Here is a 14,484-nt window from a genome sequence, read left to right as displayed (position 1 = left end):
GTTCTGACTGAAACCCAGAGTGGATGCATTGCCCACCTGACATTGGAGCCACCAGTCTCCACTGGTGCAGAGGCATCCATTTCTTTAATTCTAAGTGCATGTTTATATCTAGCTCTGGCTGGTGGATCTTGGGGTTTTAGTAAAAACCCCCCAACCCATGTAGATCCAAGAAACTTGAAATCTGCATAACTCTACAGTAGCAGTAGTATAGTGGGTGCATTTCAACAGAAGTAAGGTAAAACTCAAGTAACAAGACGAATGAGAAGAATATTGTAAACCACTTTTATATATTGCATATGACTGCCTGCACCACAGGTAGGCTTTCACTGTGCTGGTATAATACTGCCTGAACAGAGACTGCGGAGTAACAACACTGAGATGCTATATCTTGCTATAAGACGGTTTTGACAAAAGGTGACGAAGAATGCAGTGACTTGAGTACAACACTGTAGAGCACTGGGTCCTCTATTCATGTGCAATCATTGTACGATAAGCAAAGATGATGGCTACACTTAGATGGGCTCTTTCAGTAACAGGATAAATTACTGAGGCTGGATTAAAATCTCACGATGGCTTTTTCTGGAAGAGCATACGTGTCTGCCCAGGAACTGCCTTTGCAGGGAGGAGGAGGAAACAAACAGCACAGGTGCTTTAGCCTAATGTGTTGGCAACTTGTTCTATGAAACTGGCCAAGTTGATGTCTCGCTCAGACAAGCCAGCACATTCATGTGTGCTTAAGGTTATGTGAACCTGCAATAGAAAAAGTGTCCAATTAGTTGTCACACATAAGTATTTATGGAAAGACAAAGCACACATAAACCCTGAAAAAACAAAAGGCATTTTTAAGTTCAGTGCAGGAGCAGAGTGAGAAGCAGCTTTCACTATGTTCTTAAATTACTCTTCCCAGCATACACCGCTGTAACATAAGACCTGGGCCAAACAAAACATTCTTCAAATCACACATAGCTTTTCTGAGGCTTATTTACTTCAGTGTAAGCATGCATGGCCCCTATTTGGTTTGGGACCATGTGCTCTGAGAAGGGGGGGATTTAAGCTCCCTCCCTTTTCATCCTGAAATTCCACCCCCCTCCTGTTGGGGGTGTGTGTTTTAATCCCCCAATGGAGGGGGGTTCCAAGACAAAAATGGGGGGAAGAGCTTAAATCCCACTCCTGGAGTGCCATGTCTTGGTCCAAACTGGCGCTGTACATACTGAGGAAAATAAGCCAACCATGCATGCATCTGCTATGTGTGATTTGAGGAACATTTAGTTTGACCTTTGGTTTATGTCACAAGGGTTAGGAAACTGATTCATTTTAGATCTCGGAGAATCCTGAAGAGCGTATTGCTTCCTACTGCAGCTGAAGCACTGATCCTAAACTGCAAAAGCACTATAGATGTCTGGCAAAGGAGGAGGCCTCCTTCCATGTAAGCCAGGGGTGCAGAACCTCTTTCAGCTCAAGGGCTGAATTCCATTCTGGAAAAGCACTAGGGCCTGCATTCCAGTGGTGGGCAGGCCCCCGAATACCAGTGTATTTTAGCCTAAAGCTCTTCCTGCCCATAACTAAGCCTTAGGAGAGGCACCTCAGCCTTTTAGAACTGGGGGTGGGGGGCTGCAAAAGCCAGGAAACCAACGAATGAACAAAGTCCCAGTGGCCCCTTCTCCTTCCTTTCCCCTGGAAAAGGGGCAGGGAGAGGGAGTGTGTCACAGTCTACCTGCCAACCCCTCCTGCTGTGTTACCTCCTCTCCGTGTTCCACACATTTGTGCTGAAAATGTCAGGCCCCAGCTGGCTGGCAAAGGTAAAATGCAACCCGGGGGGGGGGGGGGGAGGGAGAGTTTCCGAGAGTGGCTAAGCATTTTCTCCACCCCCTTTTTTATTCACACAAACACACCTCCTCTTCTAGGTTTGTCAGTGGCAAATGCTTAGTACTGCTGGAATGGGGCCATAGGGAACTCTGGGGGAAGCATTTGTGATTATCTTGAACATAAGCCTTGCGTCCACAGTTGGTTTATCCACCTAAGACTACATTGGCTGTTAAAGCATAGATCATGTTTCTCCTTTACCTTGTTGTAAACATTAAACCATTCTGGGTGATGGTCCAGTTTTTCTGCTTGTAGCGCGACTCTGGTCATAAATCCAAAAGCCTGCGCATGAAATGCAAGGGGATGATTTAGGAAGACGTGCAAGTTTAACTCCTAAACATGATGAGCTTTTGTTTAAATACACACCTCTCTGCACTTTTATCTGTACAAGCCAGTCATTAACCATTAACAATTTAAAGATGGATCGCACAATTTGAACCACCCAGGGCACATCTCCAACCATCGTGCAGCTGTAAAATTTGGTTTCTAATATTGTTTCTGCAGAAAGACCAAGTAGGGCAAACTTACTATAGAGTATTCTACACATTAAATGCAATAGGTTGGTTAAGAAGGGTCTATAACACCTTCTGGAAGCAATTAAAATCCTCAAAGGTCTGAAGTGCTTCCCACTGCTTGGTGTAAGCATTAAAATATGGGGTGCAATCCAGTTATCAGTGACGTCCATAGTAGTTTTCTGTCAGCTCTAGAGCATGGACCTGGCTTCGCATGCATTGGAATAGCCCCTAGTTTGATTCACTGGAGCCTTCAGGCAAAGTTAGACAGCTGTTGGAGTTGGACTCATTGTGCCTGCCCCATCTGAATGAAGGCGTGCCCACTGGCACCCCTAGGCACGGCCCCTGCCATGATACAGCTCTATAGCCCCCCGAGGGAGGAGTCTGGCCACTCTATTCCCCTGAAGGGGGGCTGCCCCACATCAGGGGTGAGGGGGCAAAAACATAAGTCTGTCCATCAGCCTACTAATCTCCCCTAGCTTCAAACTGTATGGACTGTGAAGCTAGGTGGAAGAAAACATCAGTGCAGGCCTCAACCAACTGAGGTTGACACATTTAAATTAATTGAAATTAGTGTATTTCAAAAAATGAAACAAAATAACCCTGAGATCTATACTCCTAGCGTCCTCTTAGTATGCATGCCAAATTTCAGGTGTTTTGGATTCACCATCTTGGGACTAATGGACAGACAGACATCCTTTTATTATTATAGAAGAGTTATGGATTGCACCTCTACTGCTTATACCCACACCAGGTCAAGCAATAAGAACTAAAGTGTTTTGGTACCCGATTGAAGTCCTTGAAATGGAACTCTTTGTAAATGGCATCTCTGCCTTCCACCTCATTCCATCCTACAGCTCGGAGATTGGGCAGCAGCTGTTCTCTCTCTTCACCACTTAGTCGGTGGGCTTTTCCTGCCTAGGAGAGAAAGCGGAACTGGCAAGGGCTGCAACACTTTTTGAGGTTGGCCTTCAGAACGAAGTACAAGCTTCTTTTGCATGGCTACACACTTTCAGCATCAGTCTCGAGGAGGATGGCCAGCTTTGTTTCGTTTTTAAGTCGCACTTGTGTGCACGTTTGTGACTGACAAAGCAAAAGCGCCTGAACTGTCTGTTGAGAGAAGTCTTACCTGGCTGAAAGCTCACGCTGTTGTGTTGGCGCCAACTGCGGTGCCATCCATGCATGCATGTCAACACCAGCAGTTAGTCATCAAGCAACTGACATGCAAATATGAACTTGCCCCACTCAACTCCAAAACATTCCCCCCCCCAACCAAATGCGAGAAGGTTCAGAAATTGCTTCATAAGTAAGGGCCTTTCAATAATAAAGAGCTGAGGTGTCTCATATTCTCCTTTTGATTAAGTTGTTTGGGACCTATAAAGCCAGCCTTCTGCAACCTGGCGCCCTTCAGATGTGCTGGACTACAACTCTCATCACCCCCAACCAGCATGGCCATTCTGACTGGGGATGGAGTTGTAGTCGAACACATCTGGAGAGCACCAGGTTGGGCTAGGCTGTATTAAGCCCTCTTGAGGAAGGCCTCTGGGCGAGAGGCCTATCCCATTCTTGCTTACTGCTTGTCCAGTTGTACTGCTACCCACATTTGTGCCTTGGAACCCAATGAAACACACAGTCCTTGTTTTTTTGGGAGAAAACACGTGAAGGAGAGAGTTGTAACATGGTGTTAGGAAGAAGCCGGTGTGGGTGGCCTATGGTCTACAGTGCACACATTCCAGTATCCGCACTGAGTTCTGCCCTGGGAGCAGTGAGCCACTACGGCCTACTAATGCCAAAGCCACTGCCAATGGTTTTATGTCATCAAAGATGCACCACACACAGCTGGGCAACTTGACCTGGAATCTCCAGAAGACAATTTGGAGAGTCGCTTTCCAGCCACAGAATCCGGCCTGTAGGCATTTCTACTGCCCAGTCCTACTTGCAAGTTGCCATTTGTTTTCCTGGGCCCCACATTACCATGCAATAGGGTTTTAGGGGACATCAGTCCTGCTCAGCTGCACCACAACATGTTCAATTGCCAGCATCAGTCCCACATTTCATTCACTCTGAAAGTGGGACTGCAGTGCTTTTTTCAAGCCACGGTGTTATTTACCGGGAAACAGTTAACTAGGAGGCACTCATGTCTATATGAATTGTAAGGTGGGGTGGGGGGAGAGAACCTGTTTCATATTAACCAGCTGATTTTTCAGTTAATGGTTAAAGGCTATTTCATCACTGAGTTCTGTCCTTTTAAGAAGTTGGGAGGCACAGAGAGTGGCGAATCAGAACATGCCAGTGGTCCCTACCACTTTCCATACCATGAGTAACTTCTGGAGGCAGGCTTAATAACCCCTCACCCCAGATCTCATTTGAAGGGGAGCTGTTGCACAACATCTTTGGACAGTATTTTCTATGGTTGCTACTATGCAGCAAGGGGGTGCGGGGAAGGAGAAGAAAAAAATGTTACTATTTTCCAGCATTGAGCCTGGTGCTCATAGGTTAGACTTGGGGCCAGCCCTACCTTTAGGCAGAGCCAGGCAGCCACCTCAGGCAGTAGATGCTGGGGGATGTTGGAGGACACTTGTGTGTCACAGAACCTGCCTGCGCCCCCTATGTTAGTCTGCCGCTCTTAGGTGCGGCGGAGGCTGCTGTTCAATCCTTACTGTTGAAATAAGACTCAACTGCTGGTCTGGACCTCTTCTGTACATGGAATTGGGCACCATCTTGTCCTTTGCCTGAGGCAGCAAAGCATCTTGGACTAGCTCTGGGTAGACTGACTTCTGCAAGGAAGTGTTGCTAATGGGAGGCACATGGAACCCATTGAGCCCTTTCCAAGTCATGCTTTTGCAAGTTCTTGGTTAAGGCCAGAAGTCTGAGTGTCCAGTACAGTCCCACCCACAAATTGCATCTCTCCTGTTGATCACATTGCTATCTCATCCTGTGTTAATTATCAAGTCTCTCTGCACCCATGATGCCCTACTGAATGACCTCCATTTTTGTGTGTGTGGGGATCATAGTGTGTAACGGAAAGCTTCCATGACCTTGTTAAAAAGAAACCTGTGAGATACCTGGCCTGTGCCCATTCTTCCAAATTGTCCTATTTGTCCACTCTTTTGTGAGTGTTCAATTTTTTTTTTTTTTAAGTTAGTGGACTTCACTATACATAACATTGAAGATGCTTTGCTGCTAGGCTGTTTTTCACCAATTACAAACATTACCGAGAGTTTGTTTTTGCTCCTGTGTATCATAGGCACACGGTGCTATAACACCACCACTTTGTTTTTATGTATTTTTGGATCACTGTTCAATAACTTAAGGCATGTTTTAAACAAACAGCCCCACCAAATTGGGATTAGCCTGTCTTTCCAGTTTGGGCAATTCCCTCATATCTGGACTAGTAGCTCTTTTGTGGATGCTTGAAAGAATACACTATTAGCTGAGGGAAGGTTCACCATGATAATGGGCTATATCCAGATTAAGCTGTCACACTTTAGTCCCACTGAAATTCATGGGATTAAGTTAGTCATGACTAACTTGTCCCATTGATTTCAGATGCAACCCAGTGACCTGGTTCACATATAATGACGGCCCAGAGTACGGGCTGTGTGTGGACTGTCATTGAATCATGGGTTGTTAACCATGAACAACCCAGAGTTCACAACCCAACAGTAAACCATGGGTTCTCTTCCTGGGTTGTTTGTGGTTAACAACCCACAGTTAAACCATAGTTCAGGGTTTACACATAACATCAACCTATGATTCAACAACAGCCCATACTCAACCTGTTCTCTGGGTTGTTGTTACATATGAACCAGGCCATAATTTTGTGTGCTCCTGCTTTTAACATTCTACAATCCAGCCGAAGGCATGGATTCTAACCAACTCCATAACAAATGAGCCAAATTCATATCACCAGTTTTTTCCCCACTGTAAAATAAGTGTATAACGTCAGGATTTAATGTATGTGTGTGTTTTTAGGCTTCAAACTGATGTTAGCACACAGTGGAAACCTTCACAAGACTAGAATCCCAGAAGATCACGTAGCTTAAAGCAGCAAGTTCACACATTTCTAACAAGGAGTAGAGCTAAGCCTAAAAGAATACTTCTGTGGAACTGTGACTAATTTGCAGAGCCGGCCCTACCATTAGGCAAAGTGACGCAGCTGCCTTAGATGGCCAATGTTGGGGGCAGCCCCCGAACCTTTCCCTCATGATGCCATACAGCCTGTTCAACACCCCCTAAATTAGCCTGCTGCCCTCAGGTGTGGTGGAGGACACTATGCACTGTTGAAGAAAGATTCAACTGCCAGTCCAATTGGCTTCTGTTCATGGCATGGCCCGGCTGCCATCTTGGCCTTTGCCTCAGGCAGCAAAACGTCTTGGGCCAGCCCTACTAATTCTTGATCAACAGTGTCCCGCAGAATATTTAGGGAGTTGGCTAAAGGAAAATTCCTCCTATTTTTGTTGCTAAATCTCATTTGTTACAGCGTGAGCCGAAGGCGATTATTTCAATGACGTGAAGCCACACTGGGTAAACATTGCAAAGCACAATAAAACTCCAGCCATTGCCCTTTTAGTGAGATCACTCGATAAGCTTGTTGAAGGTATCTTAGCAACCGGGAGAAGGTGGGGAGAGAAAGGCGACAAGCAGGCTTATGAGACCAGAGCTAGCCACTTCTCGCCCCTTCCGGAATTGCACTGCTAGAAGGGAAGCAGCACTTGATTCGAGAGAAAGGAAAACGGGTAACCTCTGTTGTATGAGCGGATGCTTAAATAACTTGCATTCAGTGTCAGATTAAAGTCAGTGCTCTCCAGGCATCACGCCCCGTACAAATCTTCCTGTTTATCCTTGAACGTGTCTGGGCTGTAGCTCTTATTTGAAGGTTTTTAATATTCATTGTACTCTTCTGTAAAACTGCTACAAAATAAAAGCTCCTTGCCCCCGAAAGGGTTATGTCCAACCGTGGAATTGCATCACAAGGTTATGTTTGCCCAGTAGATAAGCTAGTGATGACTAAGCCGTGATAAATCAATTCTCCTTCAGTCATATCAAAAGCACTTCCTCCATCCTGCCTCCCACTGAGAAAAGAGGGAACAGAACACACCCACCCCTTTATAAGTTGCCCAAAGCAACACCTTCTTGATGCAACCTTACCATGCAATAGAAAAATGGGATTTTACAGTGACAAGCTTTCACTCCATATATTCAGTCTGAAGAAAAGAGCACCCCCTCCTTTCCAGGTAGATTTTCCGTAAAACCAAACTACCTGTGTTTGTTTAGACAGAAAAAAGTCTGGCTGGGGAATGCTGGGAATTGTAGGACTTCATTCTGTCTAAACGTGCATAGGATTACACCCTAAATGCAGCTCCTGCCCTTGGCAACCGATAAAAGCTGGTATCACTAATGGTCGCCAACTTTCTTCCTGCTCCTCTAGTCTTTTAAAAGCAGCCTGGTATCGGAGAGAGGTTTCCTACTCCCACACCAGTGGAGACTTCCTCTGCTAAGCGTATGCAAGTTGGGCTGGTGCTAGAGCCACAAGCAGTTGGGAACCAGACATCCAATCCAAAGCCTTCAAGGAGGTACAGATGTTGGATGTAAAAGGCCTACCATGTGGTCCTTCCCTTCTGTGCCAGGGAGAGAGAGAGAGGGGCAGTGGCACTTGGTCACACAGCACACCCTGCAGGCAGACACCGTGAACAGCTGAAAAAGGGCCACTTAACTGCATTTGATTTATGTGACAACAGTAAAACAAAAACCCAAAACACAAACACCCAAACACACACACATAAGGCCAAAACAGACATTGGGGGTGTTCAGACAATCAGTGGGGGGGGGGACGGACACAGACACAACACAATGTTGGTTGTTTCCCCTGCGCGTGCCAGTCGCGTGACCTTACCTGCGCTGCATCGCCGGTTGCTGTGTTGTCCAAAACTGGCGCACGGTGCAGCCATCGTAACTTTTCACCCACCCTACAACCTGTACTGCAAGCCATCTCCCCCGCTGCATTTTTACTCTGGAGTGGGCAAAGGGGCCCCAATCCAGATGTTTCCAAGCTCCCTACCCCCCCCCCCCGCTCAGGTCCCAATCAGGGCCCCCGCACTTACTCTATAGAGTAAAAATAAAAAAGAAGTAACTGCTAGACACATGTTAAAGTAATGTCTGTTTTGGCCCCTAGTATTTTACTTTAGTTTGTAGACTCATGGGAAAGTACATTATTAGAATCCTTCATCCCTGGTATTGATGGCAGTAATTATCTCTTTTTCCTTGCTAATTCAGCATCATCACATTTCTACCCTCACCTCCCCCTATCCAATGCCATTGACTATGAATCCTAGGTTGTTGGGGCCTGTGTGTGTGTGTGTGTGTGTGTGTGTGTGTGAGAGAGAATTTCTCACAGCGCTGATACTTTATGCCCCTTCCCTCTCAGCACAGGCAACTTACGTTTCCACATGCTTTCCATGGATCTTTAAAAGAACACATGCTTCTCATTACAAGCAGACTGCAGAAAGTACTTAACCAGGAATGTCAAATCAACAAGTTCTGTTGTTTTCTAACTTCCAGAACCCCACGATAAATAACAGATGCACAGAAAACAGGCATACAACCGAAGTGACTTTGTCTACTTACTTGGAATTTTAAAAGGTATAGCAACTCACTTTCAGGCTTTGGCTGGGGATGGCAAAAGGTGCAAAAAAGACATTACCCAAAACACAGCTGCAAGGCCGCCACCTCACTCCCCAAAACTCTACATGTGAAGATATTGCACAAGCTGTCCTTTCCAAGCAGGTTTTGCCTATGGGCTAGGCAACCTGGCAGCTTCCAGAGGTTTTGGACTGCAACTCCCATAAGCCCCAGCCAGCATGGCCAATGGTCAGGGATGATGAGCATTGTAATGTAAAACATCTGGTGGGCACCACTTTGCCCTATACTTCAGTCCGAAGGAGCAGAGCCAGCTGTCCCAAGCTCTTGCTAAGGGGGCTGAACCGCCCTCTCCCCTCCTTGCCGCCATCGGATGAAAAGGGGCTGCGTTTGTCTAGGAAGCCGGCCTGTGTTGTTCCATGACTGTTGAGCCGCCTGCCTCAGAAGAGTACAGCTACTGTAGTAGCTACTACACCAGCCTTGGTGTCGTCCAGACGTGTTGGACTGCAGCTCCCATCACTGGCTGGACATGATGGGAGCTGACGCCCCACACATTTGGACAGCACCAGGTTGGAGGAGGCTGCGCTCTACTGTTCGTAGTGATCTCTTGAAATATAAAGAGGGGCCTATAAATATATCCCCCCGTAAATATCCCATATAAAGAGGCGCCTATAAATATATCCCCCCCGTAAATATCCCATATGAAGAGGCGCCTATAAATATATCCCCCCCCCGTAAATATCCCATATAAAGAAGGGCCTATAAATATATCCCCCCCCCGTAAATATCCCATATAAAGAGAGGCCTATAAATATATCCCCCCCCGTAAATCTCCCATATAAAGAGGGGCCTATAAATATATCCCCCCCCGTAAATATCCCATATAAAGAGGGGCCTATAAATATATCCTCCTGTAAATATCCCATATAAAGGGCCTATTAATATATCCCCCCCCCGTAAATATCCCATATAAAGAAGGGCCTATAAATATATCCCCCCCCGTAAATATCCCATATAAAGAGGGGCCTATAAATATATCCCCCCCCCGTAAATCTCCCATATAAAGAGGGGCCTATAAATATATCCCCCCCCCCCGTAAATATCCCATATAAAGAGGGGCCTATGCAAATACCTAACAACACAAACCCTCCATCACAGCCGTCCTCCTTTCTGTTCAGCAGGGCAGCGGGCTTCTCTTGGGTTAAGGGTTAACTCGTGCGCTCATCGCCGGACTACCTTGCCCCCCACCGCCGCCAGGCGGGCTTGGGTGACTCGCTCCCGGCCGAAAGGTCCCCCCAGCCCAGCCGCCGCCACAAAGCCCCCCCGGTCTAACTCACCATGCTTGCAGCAGCCGCTGAACGCGCGGCCAAGCGGGGCGAGCGCGCAGCAAGCGTCTGCACCTCCCGTGCGCCCCCGGCGCCGCGTTCGCGGAAGAGGGCGGGCCGCTCGCCGCCCGAGAAGCCGCCCACGGCGAGCGGCCGGCGCGGGTAATGGTTAACCAGCGCCAGGGGAGCGGAGGCGGGGCGCTCGCCCGGCTGCCAGGTTCTGGGCGGAGGGGCGGATCGGGGGCGGATGGCAGCAGAGGCTGGCGGCTCCTGTTTCAGTGGGGCCGGGAGTCCGCGCTGGGTTTCAGCCAGAACCCCCAAAGTGCTGACCCCGAACCCCAAATGGTGGGCGGTGAAGGTGGCAACGAAACAATCGCCCTGGGTTTCTTTTCAGAATGTTTCGCGCTCCAGTCCCATGCGCACTTCCCTGCGAGTAAAGCCCTGCTATTGAATTCAGCGGCGCTTACTGCTGAGCGGACCGCGTGCGTGCGATCGGGCTGTTCACGCCACTCTGCTTTTCATTGCTGCGTGCTGTATTCTCCTGTGGCTGTTTCTGTGTGATGGAGGGATTGTTCGTTTTATTGCGAGCTGACTAGGACTCCTTGGAGAACAGGAGGGATAAATGTGGTGGTTGTTGTGTGTTTTTTAAAAAAACCCGTACACGTGGCCATGCTGGCTGGGGGTGATGGGAGTTATAGTCCAACGCATCTGGCGGGCACCAGGTTTGGGAAGGCTGGAGGATTTAAGAGCTGTATCCTCAAATAAAGGCTGCTGATTGCCCGGGCTGGCCCAAGACCTTTTGCTGCCTGAAATGGAGCAGTAAATGGTGCTGACTTGCCCGTTGAAGTACCCCAAACTTTTGTTGTTGTTTATTCGGTCAGTCGCTTCCGACTCTTCGTGACTTCATGGACCAGCCCACGCCAGAGCTTCCTGTCGACCGTCGCCACCCCTAGCTCCCCCAAGGTCGAGTCCGTCACCTCCAGAATATCATCCATCCACCTTGCCCTTGGTCGGCCCCTCTTCCTTTTGCCTCCCACTTACCCTAGCATCAGCATCTTCTCCAGGGTATCCTGTCTTCCGCTGGATAATGGAGAAAGCCAGGGAGTTTCGGAAAAACATCTATTTCTGTTTTATTGACTATTCTAAAGCTTTTGACTGTGTGGATCATAACAAATTGTGGCAAGTTCTTGGTGGTATGGGGATACCAAGTCATCTTGTCTGCCTCCTGAGGAATCTGTATAACGACCAAGTAGCAACGGTAAGAACAGACCACAGAACAACGGACTGGTTTAAGATTGGGAAAGGAGTACAGCAGGGTTGTATGCTCTCACCCTACCTATTCAACCTTTACGCAGAACACATCATGCGACGTGCTGGGCTTGATGAAGCCAAGGCTGGAGTTAAAATTGCTGGAAGAAACATTAACAATCTCCGATATGCAGATGATACCACTTTGTTGGCTGAAAGTGAGGAGGAGCTGAGGAACCTTCTGACGAAGGTGAAAGAAGAAAGTGCAAAAGCTGGGTTGCAGTTAAACCTCAAAAAAACCAAGATTATGGCAACCGGCTTGATTGATAACTGGCAAATAGAGGGAGAAAATGTGGAGGCAGTGACAGGCTTTGTCTTCCTAGGCGCCAAGATTACTGCAGACGCTGACTGCAGCCAGGAAATCAGAGGACATTTACTTCTTGGGAGGAGAGCAATGACAAATCTTGATAAAATAGTGAAGAGCAGAGACATCACAGTGACAACAAAGGTCCGCATAATGAAAGCAATGTTATTCCCCGTAGTAACCTATGGCTGCGAGAGCTGGACCATAAGGAAGGCTGAGCGAGGGAAGATAGATGCTTTTGAACTGTGGTGCTGCAGGAAAATTCTGGGAGTGCCTTGGACTGCAAGAAGATCAAACCAGTCCATACTCCAGGAAATAAAGCCAGACTGCTCACTTGAGGGAAGGATATTAAAGGCAAAACTGAAGTACTTTGGCCACATCATGAGAAGACAGGATACCCTGGAGAAGATGCTGATGCTAGGGAAAGTGGAAGGCAAAAGGAAGAGGGGCCGACCAAGGGCAAGATGGATGGATGATATTCTGGAGGTGACGGACTCGACCTTGGGGGAGCTGGGGGTGGTGACGGCCGACAGGAAGCTCTGGTGTGGGCTGGTCCATGAAGTCACGAAGAGTCGGAAGCAACTGAATTAATAAACAACAACAATCTCCCCCTATCACTGTTGGCTTTTGCTTTCCTTCTTGGGCTGCTTCCAGTATCTCAGCAGACAGCCATCTTGCCTTCTTGGTTTTCTTTTTCTGTGGGATTTTTTGTTGCTGCCTCCTGAACAATGTTGCGAACTTCTGTCCATAGTTCTTCCGGGATTTAGATCTACTAAATCTAGTCCCTTAAATCTATTCGTCATCTCCACTGCATATTCATGAGGAATATTCGTGAGCTCATATCTAACTGATCTGTGGGTCTTCCCTATTCTCTTTAGTCTGATTCTAAATTGTGCAATAAGAAGTTCGTGATCTGAACTACAATCAGCTCCAGGTCTTGTTTTTACCGACTGCATAGATGTCCGTCACCTTTGGCTACAAAGGATGTAGTCAATCTGATTTCGGTGTCGACCGTCTGGTGAAGTCCATGTATAAAGTCGTCTCTTAGGTTGCTGGAAGAGAGTGTTTGTTATGCACAGTGAGTTGTCTTGGCAAAATTCTATCAGCCTATGTCCTGCTTCATTTTGTTCTCCCAGACCATGCTTGCCTGTAATTCCAGATGTCGTTTGACTACCCACCTTAGCATTCCAGTCTTCTGTAATGAAAATAACATCTTTTTTTTGCATACTATCCAGTAGGTGCTTGCAGATCCTCATAGAACTGATCTACTTCTGCTTCTTCAGCATCTGTGGTTGGGGTGTATATTTGGATCACTGTGATGTTAAATGGCTTACCTTGAATTCGAATTGAGATCATTCTGTCATTTTTTGGATTGTATCCAAGCACTGCTTTAGCCACTTTATTATTAATTATGAAGGCTACTCCATTTCTTCTGTGGTCCTCTTGTCCACAGTAGTAGATCTGGTGGCCATTTGATGTGAAGTGGCCCATTCCAGTCCATTTCAGTTCACTGACACCCAAAATGTCTATATTTAATCTTGACATCTCCTCAATAACCACATCCAATTTACCCTGGCTCATAGATCTTACATTCCAGGTTCCTATGGTGTGTTGATCTTTAGAACATCGGATTCGTCGTTCACCACCAGCACCATCGGCTGCTAGCCGTCCTTTCGGCTTTGAGCTAGCTGCATCATCACATCGGGGGCTAGTTGAACTTATCCTGTGTTCCTCCCCAGTAGCATTTTGACCATCTTCTGACCTGGGAGTCCCATCTTCCGATGGTATACTGACATATCTCTGGTTGTACTGATCCATTTAGTTTTCATGGTGAGAATACTGGGGTGGGTTGTTGTTTCCTTCCCCAGGGTAACCCCAAACTAGGTAAGTTATTTTGGCGCATGAGGCAGAAAACCACACAAGAACTTCTTCCCCTCTATGGAAATAAAAACACAATAATGAAATAAGTATTTGCTGCCCTTTCATGACACCAAAAATATGCTGTGTTAAATAGGGCGGTGTTAAATAAAAAAGGGGAAAAAAACCATTTCCATTGAAAGATAATGGTGGCAGCCAAGATGGCTGATACCAACTCCTTAACCGGAATTAAGGGCGCAATCCTATGCATGTTTAGACAGAAAAAAAGGTCCTGCAACTCCCAGCATTGCCCAGCCGCTGGCTGGGGAATGCTGGGAGTTGCAGGACCTTTTTTTCTGTCTAAACATGCATGAAAAGGAAAGGTTCCTCCTGTGCAAGCACTGGGTCATTACTGACCCCTAAAGGGATGCTGCTTTCGCTGACGTTTTCATGGCAGACTGTAGTGGGGTGGTTTGCCATTGCCTTCCCCAGTCGTGACTACCTTTCCCCCAGCAAGCTGGGTACTCATTTTACCGACCTCGGAAGGATGGAAGGCTGAGTCGACCTGAGCTGGCTACCCGGGACCCAGCTTCCGCTGGGATCGAACTCCGGTCATGGGGAGAGTTTCAGTTGCAATACTGCCGCCTACCACTGTGCGCCTTAATTGTCCTTGGAG

The 14,484-nt window shown here is 47.3% G+C and overlaps 2 protein-coding genes across 2 annotated transcripts in view; one reads left to right on the top strand and one right to left on the bottom strand.

Moving 5' to 3' along the window:
- Positions 1–933, top strand: part of SGPL1 (sphingosine-1-phosphate lyase 1) — a 61,769-nt gene extending 60,836 nt beyond the window's left edge. The window contains exon 15 of the transcript XR_014789373.1: positions 56–933. The gene's annotated coding sequence lies outside the window, so the exon portion shown is untranslated. The remainder of the gene's footprint in view (positions 1–55) is intronic.
- Positions 261–14,079, bottom strand: PCBD1 (pterin-4 alpha-carbinolamine dehydratase 1). The gene is made up of 7 exons (XM_084845648.1): positions 14,041–14,079; positions 10,807–10,892; positions 10,352–10,559; positions 9,003–9,044; positions 3,162–3,293; positions 2,065–2,145; positions 261–750 (listed from the first exon to the last, which is right to left on the bottom strand). Exons 1-7 carry the CDS (start codon positions 14,077–14,079, stop codon positions 652–654), a joined length of 687 nt encoding a protein of 228 aa, XP_084701774.1. The 3' UTR covers positions 261–651.
- Between the last annotated feature and the right edge of the window lie 405 nt (positions 14,080–14,484).

Source organism: Heloderma suspectum, chromosome 3 (assembly GCF_057233095.1).
Source record: "Heloderma suspectum isolate Gila_16-S chromosome 3, 16-S_ref, whole genome shotgun sequence".
Classification (NCBI taxonomy): domain Eukaryota; kingdom Metazoa; phylum Chordata; class Lepidosauria; order Squamata; family Helodermatidae; genus Heloderma; species Heloderma suspectum.
Note: the sequence above shows the minus strand (reverse complement) of the source record. Positions and strands in the feature narration are given on the sequence as shown.

Coding starts and splice junctions, on each gene's coding strand:
- PCBD1 (XM_084845648.1), bottom strand. CDS start 14,079: ATGCATAGGATTGCGCCCTTAATTCCGGTTAAGGAGTTG. Junction 10,560..10,806: donor CGCACGCGGTCCGCTCAGCA/GTAAGCGCCGCT, acceptor CCCTCCGCCCAG/AACCTGGCAGCCGGGCGAGC. Junction 3,294..9,002: donor TATACCTTTTAAAATTCCAA/GTAAGTAGACAA, acceptor TTTCTCTCCTAG/GCAGGAAAAGCCCACCGACT.